This window comes from Diadema antillarum, unplaced genomic scaffold (assembly GCF_040938485.1).
Source record: "Diadema antillarum isolate AM-2024a unplaced genomic scaffold, OU_Dant_1.0 seq00000209_RagTag, whole genome shotgun sequence".
Classification (NCBI taxonomy): Eukaryota; Metazoa; Echinodermata; class Echinoidea; order Diadematoida; family Diadematidae; genus Diadema; species Diadema antillarum.
The window spans coordinates 699495-715235 of NW_027271267.1; the positions used below are offsets into that span (position 1 = coordinate 699495).

General features: G+C 38.6%; 2 protein-coding genes across 2 annotated transcripts in view; one reads left to right on the forward strand and one right to left on the reverse strand.

Annotated features, from left to right (window-relative positions):
• LOC139728990 (uncharacterized) overlaps positions 1–8488 on the reverse strand; it is a 71624-nt gene extending 63136 nt beyond the window's left edge. The window contains exon 1 of the mRNA XM_071639917.1: positions 8166–8488. The gene's annotated coding sequence lies outside the window, so the exon portion shown is untranslated. The remainder of the gene's footprint in view (positions 1–8165) is intronic.
• Positions 8489–13196: 4708 nt separating this feature from the next.
• The window catches only part of LOC139728998 (mitogen-activated protein kinase kinase kinase kinase 3-like), a 164588-nt gene continuing 162043 nt past the window's right edge, over positions 13197–15741 (forward strand). Inside the window, exon 1 of the mRNA XM_071639925.1 lies at positions 13197–13418. Within this exon, the coding sequence (XP_071496026.1) occupies positions 13317–13418 (102 nt within the window). The 5' untranslated portion in view covers positions 13197–13316. The remainder of the gene's footprint in view (positions 13419–15741) is intronic.

Consider the following 15741-nt stretch of genomic DNA (forward strand, 5'->3'; position numbering starts at 1 on the left):
TAAAGACCTACGGTAGCATGGGGATACCATGGAATGGAAAGGCTGGCCTGGCATTGTTTTATTTGAGAATCCTTGTCACAAATTGTGTATAAAGCTTTATATCACTGATCTCTGTGTACGTACACAGCCACATATTCTCTATTTGAGTCAACCGTTACAGACGAGCGTACAATTTGATGCACATATTCGCTGACCGGTGCTATTCATTGCTTTCGAACGTACCCCAGTGGGCAGCAAACAAATCGGTCCACCCATGGATCCCCACACCACGGGTGTTTACAATTGTAAATGTACTCAAGTATTAAGTCACACTACATCCGTATGTGTGAACCCCATCATTCTTGAAAATAGAAGGAGTATCCATGCCAAAAAACAAGGACAAGAAGAATACATACAACCTGTATTAAGATCTACACACAAAATGGTTCAACAATCATCTAAGGGGTAGGGAACCAAGTCTGGATTCTGGTAAGAAAAGCCCCTTGAAGGAAAAGAAATGGCATGCAAAGGAGGGCCATGTACACTGTATGTTACATACATAATGTTTTGATAACAAAATTTGAAGATATTATAATGACTCTGCCATACAAGAGAAAGTGACAAAGAGGGAACCAACTCTGTTTGGCCCTTTGGGTCGATCTTTCAGCGTGTATGGTTTCTCTGGTCTACAAACAAATTGCACTGAAGATCTTGAACTTTCCTGTGACATGGCCATGAATCTGCATCAGCGGTTGTTGATAGAATGTCAAAGACGTTCACACTTTGCACTGGAATTGGTGGCTGTTTACACAAGGTTCATTTTGTCTGCCATGTGAGTACTTGCCAGTAAAAAAGGAGAAAAGAACAGTGGAGAAAAATCACAAGGCTTACATCCATTCTGGTGCACTCCTCAATCAATCAATGAGCTGCATCCCACTCAATTTTTATCCCTCGCTCAATGCGGGGATCCCTTTCAAAATATCGTTATGGGATGTTTTTCGTTTTGCAAGAATATCAGGGACAGCATGGAAAACACACTCCTGGATAGTAAAAACTTTACAACTACTGGCATATGACAATGCGGTTTGTTTTTCCAACAGTTTATCCTGATGGTAATAGAGGCACGTTCATCATCCTAGTCATCAATACGGTCAGGTGTGATGTACAAATATCTCTGTTTGAACACCCTTGAAATAATCACACCAGTGACCTAGGGCACGGAGTTTATCCCTTTGATAAATTTGCTCTATGCCTGGCTTGTTCATACATGTACATAGTGTACATTCCATATCACAAGCCAAAAGAAAAAGAAAAAAGTACCTAAATCTTTAAGACATTAAAAGAATTAATGGAAAATATTCTCCACCAAATTTGACCTGGTGCATGGTATTAATTACACTAAAATATATTCTAAAAAATAATCTGAAACATCCACAAATCAATCAACAGTTTGTATGAGCATATTTTGCATGAGAGGATGTGACTAACGAAGTAAAAGTTTCTCAAATTATCATATTTCAATTCATCTTCTTCTCTCTTCCTTCCAGGCTTTATTCCCATGTTTCATTATCATCACTATGCTATGGTATTTTCTCCAATCTATTTTTATCCTTTCCCATTCAAAATGCCCCTTTTCTGTGCACAAAATGTGTGAATCAGCCTCAAAACCATTGAAGGTACATTTACAAGGAAATGTAGTAATTAATGCTGTTTTTTTTTATCTTGCACTATAAATAAACGTTTTGTGTAAACATTTTGACATGTTGTTCTTACTACAATGCAAATATCCATCAATTGCAATATTTTATAACTGACTGGATAAATATTATTAATACAAACAATATATACTACTGACGTAAAACAGTTCAGATGAAACAACTTAGATAATATCCACGGACAAGGGTGATGATAACTCACTGCATCATATCAAATTACAATATGTACACACTGAACATGTTTTTCATTGGAGTGATATCATTACTTGTCACACCTACAGTAGGCCCTACACTAGTACATTCTCTTTTGCAATCAACAAACATAAATAGATATACAGTTGTACATCACACATTCCATTACAAGGGTCTACTACATAAGGAAAATGTAGGCTCTACGATGTTTCTTTGTAATAATCCCAAAAATATATTCTGCTCACTCTAACTAATCCGCTTTAGGGATCATCAATCAGCTCCTGAGGTAGCAGTCACATTACTCGGCTTTTTAAGTAGCTGTCACAGTTTAATCAGCTTAGAGAAACAGTTGTGAATCTCTCAAGAAATTGTCACACTAAGTGGAAAAATCACAACAGTGAGAGAGAGGGATAGGGGGGTACAGACGAAGCCATCCTTTCACTTGATTTTTTACATTTCCCAGTAAAGTATTTTACAAGCCATTTCATTTAGGTATTTGTTGGCAAAAGCACTCAATGAACATTACCTCCTGAATTTTTATAACAACACTGTACTGTATAATCTTTACGTACATTTTTGTTTGTCTTGCACAATATACATTGTAATAATCTATACATCTCAAGCAAGTTCATGGAAGTTGGTAGTAATACGGAAAAAAAATATGACTTAACTGACGTTGTTCCCAAATAGACTTTCCAGTTATGATCTCATCACATCACACAACCATAAATACATACCGGTACAACATTTGGTCATTTGGCCTTTACAAGTATTAGTGGTAAAAATTCATACAAAAACAAACAAACAATGTCATTTCCTATATTTAGTCAAATTTTATCTAAATCATCCTTGGTGCAAAATGTGCTCTGTCTTCTATTTCATTACTTCTATAAACATGTATTGTAATTGTAACTCTGCCCATGGCACATAAGGGACTGACACATGATATTCAATTCAATTTCTGACATTAAAGTAGTATCTCACTTTATTCCATATGACCTCTGAATGGTCCTTAAACAGATACCATGCAGTCTTGCTATGGGAACAACACAGTAAATATTTTATTTTTCTCTCTTTTTTGGGGGGGGGGGGGTGGGCAGGGTTGAGGGAATGGGGTGTCAGGAATACAAAACTGATCATGGCATCGTTTCTCATCAAAATTTGAGTAATTTTCTCATCAAAACCTTTCCTAAACACACATACAAAGTACACTGTATAACAAAGATATGTCCATAATATAAAATTTGTGAACGACAACCGTAGGCTACCTGTGAAACATGTTAGTTTTTTATACTTTGAGTTTACTTGAAATAGTCGACTGGGCAAGTCCATTTAGGGCAGCCGTTGCCATACTTGACTGACCGCTCATCTGTGCCAAGACCCATCTCATCTGCACAGGTCAAGGATGACCTCTCCAAGAATTTGCCCTCCTCTTGACCCTGACAAAACCCCCCATACTTTGACATAATTCTGGGTTACCTAAACAGTACAGCCATGGGGTCAGTTCTTTGTGAGGCAAACCATAATCTTAGGCATCATTTTAGCTTCTAGAAACACTACTTCATCATAAAACTGGATAATTGATCAAGACTTAGTATAGAACAGAAGTGCCACAAGTCTGAAAGTGACATGGCCCATTTGTCAGAGATCGCATGTTATGCTTTCGTTCCTGTAAGATCTTTTTAAACAAAATGATAAGTTCAGAATCATCTCATTGCTACTGGGAAGCTGAGAAGAAGCTGTTCTGAAATCATCTGCATTGATTGGTACTATCAGTTTTATTTGCTCATCAATGTTTATTTTGGATTCTGTCTTATTCAAATTCTTATATTCCTTGATGTTACAGGCCGAATCACCGATGATAGACAGACACCACATGAAAAACTCTCTGTTGTATTGCAACAGTGTATTAATAAAGGAGGATTGTGTTTCCTTGTTTTGCTCCATTTGATGAGGTTTTACATTGTCTTAATTCTTCATCTTAATGGGAATAATGGCATGTAATCCCCACAGGATGAACTCAGTTCTGCAATCAAGTGAGATGTGAATCTATCTGTCCTGACAGCAAACAGCGTGATCAATTCCGGCTTACGAAAATACGAGACTGAAGAAGACTAGAGTTCCTGCTGCTAGCACACATGCCTGAATCATATTATTGAAGGGGGAAAAAAAATCACTTGCTCAGGTTCACAATGGAAGAAGGGGGAGGGGGGAGTGTGTTCTTTGTGATGCAAATATCATAGCTCTATGCCAGCGCTTGAATCACAGCTTTTGTGTACCCAGAATAAAGGAGCCCACATTGGTCACATTCCACAGGGTGCAATGTCTACTGATGCATTCAACAGAGCATAACAAAGCAGACTGAGGAGAAAGGGGGGGGGGGGGTGGGGATGAGGATGAATAGGGCAGCAAAAAACAAGCTCTGGACAGAAATACACCATTGCAGCTTTGAGAAGAAGAAGAAGAAAAAAAGAGGAATTACCAGCGGAATCATCCAAATCGTGCAAAGAAGGGAATTCTCAGCAAAATTTATCTCTTGATCTTTAACAGATTTGGAAATGCTCACATGCTCCTAGATTCACATGGACTTGTTATAAAAAATACAAAGGACAGCTGTAGTTAACATGACCATAACAGTATTCAACAATATGAATAAATTGACTTTTTTTTTAATTCATCGAGCTAACAACCACATTCTCTAGGAATGGGGTAGAATGCAAACGAATACTACAAATATTACAACTGATTTTGTGTGAGACGAGCCATCGGAAAAAAACATCCAAAAACCTTTAGACAGGTCTATTTTTAGCTGTGCAATACAGTATTCTGCAATGGAAAGGAGCACAAAATCAACACAAGACAAAACAAAATATAGCCTTGAAATGTAATCATTTGATTAAATGACAGGTGATTCCAAAGACTTAAAAGAATGTGGAATGTCACATTCATTGTACAGTCTGTATTTGGCAATTTGCCAAATGTGGCATTTACTTGCCTATCAGACTACAAATTTAGCACAATGCAATGAAACTTGCTTTGAATAAAAGAACATAATACAATCTGTGTGTGATCGTGCAGCTGTTGTTTTTTTTTTTCGCCCATGAACTGCACCTACATTGCACAGTACAACCTTTCATGCATGAAGTATTGAATCTTAGACAATTGTGCAAATGAAGGAATATAAGAAGTAGAAAAAAAAAAGAAGTGCCACAGATCAGTAACATCAGAGATAATCTGTATTGAATGAACTTACATTGTATGTCAATGAAACACAAGCACCTGAATTGTGAGAACTTGAGCTACTCTGACATCACAGACTATCTACCTCATGTCATTATAAAGAAGGTCATACGGTACAAGCACATAGGCCTATCCCTTTTGCAAACATCACAAAATCTTTCATGGTTAAAGAATAATGTCTGTCAATAGCACATGAAATCTGATAGTGATACCTCAGTTTGTTTTGTTTTTTAGAGAAATGAAAAACTAACCCCATACCACGCAAGAATATATGTTCCTTTTAGTACCAAGAATGATGGTTAGAATTTTTTTGGGGTCTGAATAAATTTACTGGAAATCTACATCGAATTGTTGCCCCCTCCATCCTCCCAGAAGTTTCCAGGTTCATAATTCTGAGGGTAGGTCTGAATTATCTACTTCTACACCAGCTTGTGAAAGGAATCTAATTTTCAGGGTTACAAAAGGGACATCCCATGGCATCTGTATCATCAAGTCAATGTGGACTCAAGGTCCTTTTCTGTCCAGGCAGACATGTGATGTATGCAAATAGGCCTAAGACAAGAGTTATGCGCATCTCTCGCTGAGTACTAAAGAATGCTATACATCCAGACATATAGAGGAACTACTCAAGTGATCTAGCAGTCACATGACTAATACGGCTAACTTAATACAATGTGTGCATGGAAGTCACAAATTCATTTTTTTTTTTTTTTTAAATGAGTGGATGGGGATGAATACTTGGTTTTCGTCATACATTGTGCATCATGTATTGCTGAGATATCACATACCAGTATTATTACACTACGGTTTGTACATGCAAAATACACCCAAATCAAAGTACATGTATATTTTAACAGGCCCACATCATGCCAAATACCGGTTATAAGGAGATATCTACACTGCAATTCTATCCCTACAATCAAAAGAATCTGGTCAGCTCTCATTTGAAGAGTACCCAGGATTAAGACACACATACAGTTTAATGGCATACACGCAATTTTTAAATAAAAATTGTACTCATCAAATCTACAGATCCTGTCAACATAACCTTGAAAAAAACCAACATACATTGTACTATGTACAATTGTATGCACCAGGACCCAATCTGAAGAACTACAGAGGCATATAAAAAAGAAAAAAAAAAAACATGCTACAATGCACAACACCAAAATTATGTTAAATTCTTTCCACACTGACACCAACTTACGTCTTATCGGTGAAGACTCCTCTACAAGTGTATCATTTTCCAACATTGATCTAAGCTGTTGTAAAACATAATTCACTACGTTGAGTGGCTATCAAATCTTGCATTGTGACTAACATGGAGCATGAGGAGTTTATGCAATATAATAATAAATCTCATTATCATTGAGCTGAAAATGACACGCGCCATGTATGATAATGGAAATTTGCCTTTCACTCACTTCTTGGGAATATAATAATCTGACAGCACACATGACATAATGACAAAATAAATCTGAATTTGAAAATACTACACAACAATAGTGTAGCTTATTGCATCAAAATGCAGCTTGATCTGATACAACCACATAATAAAGTGCATTGAATAAAGGATTTTTTAAAACCATGCAGATAACATTTATTATTGTATGCCAAAACCCAGAGTCAAGTCATTATCCAATTTTCACTCTGACATCCACATGACCTACATACAATCTGGATTTGCCACTGCCATTACAGTGACAAGATAAACAATTTAAAACAATATCAAATCATATATTTATCTTACGTGCCATCACTGGAATATGATTGACAAATTATGATGAAAACATAATTATACAGTACATTACTTACTGCAAAATGTAGGTGATTTTCATGTTTGGCACTAGCACTAGCATCTCCCTAACATTACAACTGTGAGAAATTGAGCCTCAACACCAATAGTCAGATTAATGCAAGCAATAATTATCAAACTATATATTCAATGCGACAGTTTATCTTCATATCAACAAGTTTATGCGGAATCATGCTGGGAATTGCACAACAACATAAAGTGATTGTGCCCAGTTCAACCAAGCACTGAACCCAGCACTAGCCACTGGGACTACATCATAATATTGACATCAATATCAATTAACCTACATGCACGTGTACTAATATCGAATGAATCAAGTTACAGGATTAATGCTGGTTTAGTATTGAGACAGCATCATACTTGAAATCACCCATTTTATGGTGTGAAGAGTTACATCGTATGAGTACAACTACAAGCCACTACAGGGATTACTTCTTCACAAAAGTGAAAAAAAAAATACTTTCGCTGTTCTTCTCGACTTTATTTCTCTACTAATACTGCAAGGGGTGAGGGAATGAGCACTGACCATATTCCTAACAGAGGGCATCAATGGAATTCTTCCCCATAGCACAGACAAATATTTCTTAATACTATTAAATGGTTTTCACATTTTTTTAGATTCAGTGCAATATGACAGATGGATATGTATTGGCAACATGCATTGGATACGTAAAAGTGGAAATTTTAGTGCATTTTGCGCAACCAGAAACAAGCGCAAAAAAAAAGGCATGCAAATATTTACGCTTGCCACATGTTCCAGTAGTTGAGCTCTTGATTCCGAGGAATTTAAAACATAATGCAAAACTCATCTTATCTGGCCAAGCGCGAAAAATTACTCACATGAAAATATCCACTTTTACAAGATGCTGCACATTGTACAAGTAGGCCTACATGATACACAGTACTACCTGGTGGGTGTTTAAATAAAAAAATGAAGTTGATCTTAAAAGTTAAGAACAATTACCAATTCAAAATTATAGTATGCAACAAGAAGCGAGCGTTCATGGATGGGGGACCGCCAGCAGCACTCGTGCATTCTTCACCGTGCCTTCAACTCCCCGTTCGAGAAACACGAGGAGCGTGTTGCAGCGAGGAGAAAACACGGTACACACGGCGATGATCGCCATCTCGCTGTCTAACTGGTTACACTTTCTTCTAGCATTCGTATAATACAATTTCACGTAGTCATAGATAGTCTATTTGTATGCAGCACCTTTACTTACCATGGGATTCTCCAATTAAAAAGAATATCGCTGCCGATTCTGCAAGGATGAGGTCCAACCAAAGACAAAGTTCCAACACAAAGTTACCTGTGCCGTGTTTCAGGCACTGCATGCAGGTTGTCTCACGATCAACGAGCGATCCCTCAAAACAACCCACCTGTCTACTACACAGAGCACACACACGGGTACAGCACTACAGTAAAACCAGCTCGCAGAAGAATCGGCTGCTCTCTGCCAGCTAGAAGCCCGTCGGATCCTCCATACAAAACCATACGACGCTCTCACTCTGCTACAGCTACTCCTCTTGACAGCCTGGTTTGCCCCGTCTGATAAACCGCTACCACTTTACTCCGCCGGTGGTGGTAGTGGTGCAGGTGCAGCGTATGGGAGCCGCATCCGTAGCTTTAGCGAGCGACGGGTGAAAGGTTTTGTTTAGCAACCTCACGAAAAAAAAGTCGGCGGCTTGTATCGTTTACAAATTCTTGCCAGTAGATGGCGTAATGACAACCACACCAAAGATGTTACTGGTACTGCTACTGTGGGCCCTACTTATTCTATGAGGTACAGTGAATCAGGGAGGTGGCCACCTCCCTCAGTGAATATTGATCAAAAACTGACCGTGTGTGCAGTGCTTTTCTCCCAAAAGTTTAGAAAAACAAAAGCCAAGACAGCAAGTCAAACAATCACAATAAAAGTTTTATTGATATGTATCAAAAACCAGAAGGTTTTGGAATTTCTAAGCCTGACATATATTGTGAAAAGTGACATCAATCTCATGTAAAGGTAACAATGAATATTAAATTTGAAAGATGCTGTTCATAACAAGCATCACAGCGCCTTCCAAAACGATGGTTGACTTAAACTCATTAATATTGAATAGGAATTTTATGAAATAACACCAAAAAGAACAGCAATACAACATTGATTAAACAGGGCAATGTTGTCATCACCATATAACTTCGTCACTGGTTCATCCTTGGGACCTTTAACAATCACTCATTTAGTCGGCAATATTATTCTCCAAGTATAAACTATCATATTTTTACAAATCTGTCATTGGAAATCCTAGAACAATTTGATGCAAAGGGTAGTTTCCTCTTGTCAAATAACTAGGTAATTCAATAAAGATTTGAATGCAAGTGAATGGGAGCCTTGAGAGGCCATAAGTAGGCCTAATTATCACCTCATTAAATTTGTATAATAATTTGATTAAAGTGATTTCGTTTGTCTTGTGAAAATATGTGAGACTTCATAATTATTGCAAATTATCAATAGATTATAAATGTTATTGAAGTAGATGCACACCAAATTATTCAGTGTTTTGAGTGATAGCCATGATAAAAATCATGGGCATACATATGGAGTATGAACGTGTATGATATGTTGATGAAAGGTAATTTGTTGATCAATTGCAATAAAAACAATTCAACGCAAAAATCAATTTGAATTCAAAATTCTTTTCATTTGTTCACTTCTAATCCAGTTATAATGTAACTGTATGATTTTATTCTGTTCAAGTTTGATTGAACATTGGATGTATTAATAATTTTCTTCTTAAAGTCAAAGCCTGAAGTGTGTGTCCTAGTTAGAATTCTCCTGCCACTATATCTTTTAAAGAATGCATCAAAGATTTTAATATGACGCAGTAGTGGTATAGTGCCAGAGTGCATCCTTCTGCATCTTTACAAAGACAAGAATGCAACAACAACAAAAAAGAGAGATAATGATGATGAAAAAATACTGACAATATTTTCGGTTATATTGCTTCATTCCAAAGGTTAGTTATTCCAAAGATTCATTATTCCAAACATTCATAATTTCAAAAATGATATGATGTTCATTATTCTGAAGCTGTTTCTTTTTTGTCTGTTTGTTCGTTTGTTTGTTTGGGTTGTTGTTTTTTTTTTTGTGTGTTTGTTAATCTGAAAACAAAATGAGGTTCATATAATTGAGAAGGTTCATTAATATGCACCTTTTTATTGAATTTCTAGATTGATAAACATTTTTATTTTCATTTCCAGATTAATGAGCCTTTGGAATAACAAACCTTACTGGTATTTAATTTTTTGATTAATGAACCTTCAGCATGAAGAACCTTATATCATCAGCATAGAGAATCTTATATCATTCTCAGATTAACGAACACTGAAGTATATGGAATATCTGTGTTTTTAAATAAGGAACCTTTGGAAAAACAAACCTCATTTCATTTGTAAACATCACCATTTGTCATGCAGTTGTTAGGAAGAATAATCTGGATACCATTGATACATATTATCAGGGGATGGAAACATATGAAGTGTTTGTTTGCAAAAACCGATAAGTCCATATTTGCCAAATGGAGATATTTGTGATTAAAGGTCAAGAAAAATAAAGAAAATAATAAGTTTTTTTGCTTCTTTTGACCATAACTTCAAAAATGTATCTTTATATGTAGTGACCAATATATCATTTAAAAGGTATTATTTTGTACTTTATGACAGAGACGGTATTTCAAAATCTTCAAAAATGGACTTATCGGTTTTTGCGAACAAACTCTTCATATTAGAAGCAAGTGAAGAGTCTTCTTGCCATATGAGCTAAGCACCATTTTTTAAACATGTCAAAGTATGGTCCATCATTAGATAGAGCAAAATTAAACCCTTCCAGTAATACCTCACTTGTGTCATAATGAGGAATATTGTAGAAGTTATGATCAAAAATATTGTGTATTTTTTTTTTTTTTAGCAGCTTTAATCACAAATATCTCAACTTAACAAGAATGGAGTTAGCTCATTTTGCGATAAGACTCTTCAAATGGAAATGGACACTTGAACATTGTCTGGATTTGCAATGAAAGTGTTTGAAAGCAAGTTTCAATGTTTTCTATGAATTGATACTTGGAAAGATCAAATCTTCACATTTTTATTTTGATCTACAGTAAAGTAGATTTAGACATTGCATTAAAAAGTGAAATAAACAAACTCAAGTACATTCACATAAATAGGACAATTCTTACTTTTCTTCACTCATGAGTAGAAATGAAAGTGTGAACTAGTATACTTAAAAGATTGCATAAGCTAGTTTCTATGCATATCATAAGTGTGCAGCTTTTTCAGATTAAAAAAAAATGAAAACGAAGATGACTGCACAACCACTCTCCTACAGATTCAGACAAATCCAAATGATAAATTTATAATTTTGCTTCTATAGGCCTATAGGAGATATAGATTCACTTTGTCTGTACAAGGATGTAAAACTTCAAGGTATTAAAACTACAATAAACTGCTCATGAATGACCCTTCACATGTTTTCTCTCTTGACTGGGGAAAAAAGTGGTTCCTTCTGTGTTTGTGTGTTGATGTGTGCGTGTTTCCTCTCTATTCATAATTTTCTTCTGCTTTCATGCATCCAAAGAACATGAGAATTGAGAAAGTCTTTCGTAATGAATGTATACAGATCTTTTATGTACATTGTAGACCACAGCAGAAGAACAGCGTGCATATCAATTTGCAGGCTTTAAGTCTGTAATGAGGATAAACTACTTGCACTTCCTTGGAGCACTTTCTAGCATGCTGACATATTGTGAGGTGTTGAAGGAAATTGCGCCATCACAAAGATAGGGATAACTAAAAATTCTGCCAGTTGTACTGATTTATATAATTATGTATATTATATCCTGACTGAAAAAAAAAGATGGGCTTGGTTTTGTGAAAGAGTATAGAAAAGACTTTTCCAGCTTGATCCTAAGCTAACATTTTTCGATGGCCCAAACTAATGATAATATAGGTAATATGATTTTAGGACTCGACTGGCTGCAAACAGGGCTAGATGCGAATTTGTAACAAATTACAGTTTGTAACAAATTACAATTTGTAACAAATTCCAGGAATTCCGTGAAGGGGAGGCGCCTCTATGAAATTAAAGAGGGGCGCACGTGCCCCCCATTTTTTCTTTTTATTTCTTTTGTTTTAAAAACAAAAAAATAAGAGGGGGCATGAGCCTGGTGCGCCCCCCTCTGGACCTGCCACTTAATTGTTTATTGTAGTAGCAGTAGTAGTAGTAGTAGTAGTAGTAGTAGTAGTAGTAGTTGATAGTGTAGTAGTAGCAGTATTAGTAGTAGTAGTCAGGGCCAGCGGAGCGTTTTCAAAAGTGTAGGGGGGGGGCCCACTTCCGGTTTTCATGACCTAACAAGCAAAAAAAAAAGGGGGTCTTCAGCGGAAAAACATAACCTTATCGCGCTTACACTTCAAGATCTCTATCTAATTCTTTTTAGTGCCACTTAAAGGTGCATGGTCCCGGTGTTTTAGTCAAATGCGTGCGTGGGCGCACGGCGCAAATTTCCTATAGAGACCTACACCATCGACTTCTCTATGGCGCTTACGCTTTGGCCCACTTTCCCGAGTCCGAAGAAGTCCGATTCACTGTAGTCAGTGGTCCGATCATAGTTCGGCTCATGATTCGGCTGAGGGGGATGACAGCTTTAGCAAACTTCTTTGTGATGTCATAATAACAAGCACATATTCACGCATCCTGGCATTACTACAGACTGCGCGATGCGCAAAGAAGACAACAAAGGCAACGTTACTTAGCAACACCTACGCACTTTACTTTTGATGACAGCTCAACTTCGGTAATCTTCGTACCAATGCTAACGGTGAGCGGCAGTTTTATCAACAGCGCCATCTACACTACCGGGACTATGCCCCTTTAAGTACTTCCGGGTTAAAAAAAAAAGTGGGGGGGGCCCAAGTGATTACACCTTATGTTTTCCTTTCTATGGTGCACAAAAAGTGGGGGGGGGGGGGCGAGTCCCACTGGATCCCCCGGTTCCGCCGGCCATGGTAGTGGTGGTGGTGGTGGTGGTAGTAGTAGATGGACTTTTTTTTTTTTTTATGCACCTCTTCGCCAGATCTGTGCCGTACGGCTCTCAGAGCCATCTACACAAGGCTCTGATGGCTGACTGTATAGCGCCACCTTGCGTTTGGGGAAACAAATGTATGGTGGGAGAAGAAAATTGTGCGCATGACAGGAAGTCTAGGGACTCGGCAGGGCTGACGTCCAGTTCGATCGGCAAATTAGTCGATCTGTCACCGAGATCATTTTGGAATTTAAGCGTGGATTTTTCACTACTTGGTCACTCTGAACCAATTGTAGGGATACACAGATACCATGTCGTCGGCTGCGAGTGCCGAAATTTCTAGGAGGAATCCTTTAGAGGATTTTGAGCTTCTGCAAAGAATCGGTAGCGGAACGTACGGCGATGTTTACAAGGTGAGTCGAAACGGTCCGGCTTACAACAGTCGGAATGTCATACGACGTAGAACGTAGTGCATTGCCATGTACTGTACGTACTGTTTCAACTGTGCTGCTGGGCGCATCTTCCGTGTGGGTATTTACATGGGTTTATGGTTGGGGATTACAGCAAGGGGCAGGGGCATGTCTGTATGTCGCCAGCCAGGCGAAGGCAGGGTCGCCGTTCACGAGGGGCCCACGACCTACCCACTTTCAGAGAACAAGCTTCACGCCTTCATATCATTGAAATGCCTGGATCCCAGTCTTTTGTTAATGAGGATTTGGCATTATTGTGAAATAGTCAACCACTCCATTCACCGCCATTCATTTCATCATAGCCGCGCCGGTGACTGCTTTCAAACTCAGTTCGGGAAACCCACTCACAAGGGGGGCCCCTCCTTATAAGTAACCCGTCCCCCTTATAAGTAACCCCGTCCCCCTTATAAGTAACCCCCGGGGCACCCCTTATAAGGAGTCTCCACGCTTTTTTGCAATGCAACGCGAAAATGAAAGGACTGCGGCAATTCGCTTGATTATGTCCATAAAGCTTGACAAGTTTCCTAGTTACTCACGAAATTTGAGCAAAATCGGTTTGAGGCATCATATCTAAAATCATGGATTTAAATGCGATGTCAAACGACCCATGCGAATGTTGAAATGCGAGCGATTACTGGCGTGAGTGTCGCCAGGCGCGGCGGCGCGGCAATGCTTTGCCAATGCTTTGCCAATGCAATGCTTTGCCAATGCAAAGCATTGCCGCGCCGCCGCGCCTGGCGACACTCACGCCAGTAATCGCTCGCATTTCAACATTCGCATGGGTCGTTTGACATCGCATTTAAATCCATGATTTTAGATATGATGCCTCAAACCGATTTTGCTCAAATTTCGTGAGTAACTAGGAAACTTGTCAAGCTTTATGGACATAATCAAGCGAATTGCCGCAGTCCTTTCATTTTCGCGTTGCATTGCAAAAAAGCGTGGAGACCCCTTATAAGGGGTGCCCCGGGGGTTACTTATAAGGGGGACGGGGTTACTTATAAGGGGGACGGGTTACTTATAAGGAGGGGCCCCCCTTGTGAGTGGGTTTCCCGAACTGAACTCCATGCCATAGACTTTGCACATACAGAAATCTAGTGAAGACGCACACGCAGAACAAAAGGGACCGGTATCACTATTTGGCCGAGGTTTTTACAGCGACATATGAAGAGTAGACCCTAGCAAAGAATGTCTACCCTAGTGTAGACACTCTATCTTTACTGACTTTATATAGCCGGCTAGAACCACCTACAGTGACCTAGATTTGTACTAATTATAGAATCTAGTTAGAATTTAGAAATCTAATGTTAGTAGATATCTGCAATCTGGTTACCTGTGTAAGGCTGCCATGTCAGCTCAACCAATATTTGTTACTATACTTGTAAGCTTGAGTATCTAACAATTAGATCTAGACCTAATCATCTACAATCTAGACCGTCTAGGTTCTAGAAACAGAGTGACATGGTGTCGATTTGCAGCAGGGCCCAGCAGCCAGACGCCCAGAGGCAGTTTCATTCATTGATAAGCAGCGAAAGAGCATCAAGTGTGCGTACATGTACAATCTGTAAATCAAGTCCCAAAAGCGGGAGTCTAACGTTAGTACTTGCAAGCCACTATAGTATAATTTGCCTGCCGTATGCCATGTTCACAGGTGAAGCAGAGTCTCAGTCAACACAGCACAAGTGCAGATTCCAGGCATGCATGGTATAATTCACATCGCCCCAGAACCTACTGAGAATGCCCGCCGCTGCGCGACTCACTCCCGATTGCTCAGAGAATATCGATATCTCGACTATCGCAGCGTGATCGCAGCAAAAGAGAGGGCTAAAAATATCTTAGCCGCTACTCTCTCAAGCTCTCTTTATTCTCTGCTGAGCGCTTGCCAGGTCTCACCTCATTGCTGATTGGCTGAGCCACAGCGTTGCATTGACTGTGTGTCTTGCTCGTCTTCCCTTTACACAACAGCGTACGTGGTTAGCATGCTCTCATGACCCGTTTGTATCCCACAGCCTCACTGCGCACCGCATAAGTATTGGGTAGGTTGTTCGCTACAGAAATCTAACATTTTGAACATTGATCTGCACTTCAGACATTCTTGCACGTACATTGCACACATCATAAGTGGAATCAAAACACAGATGAATCGCCCGAGAATTCATGAAAATATGTCAAGAGAACGAACAAAATATGCATCTGTAGAAAGCCTATGACCAAAACTACTCCTTTGATGACATATTCCTGGTACAAATTGCAGGGAAATTCCATT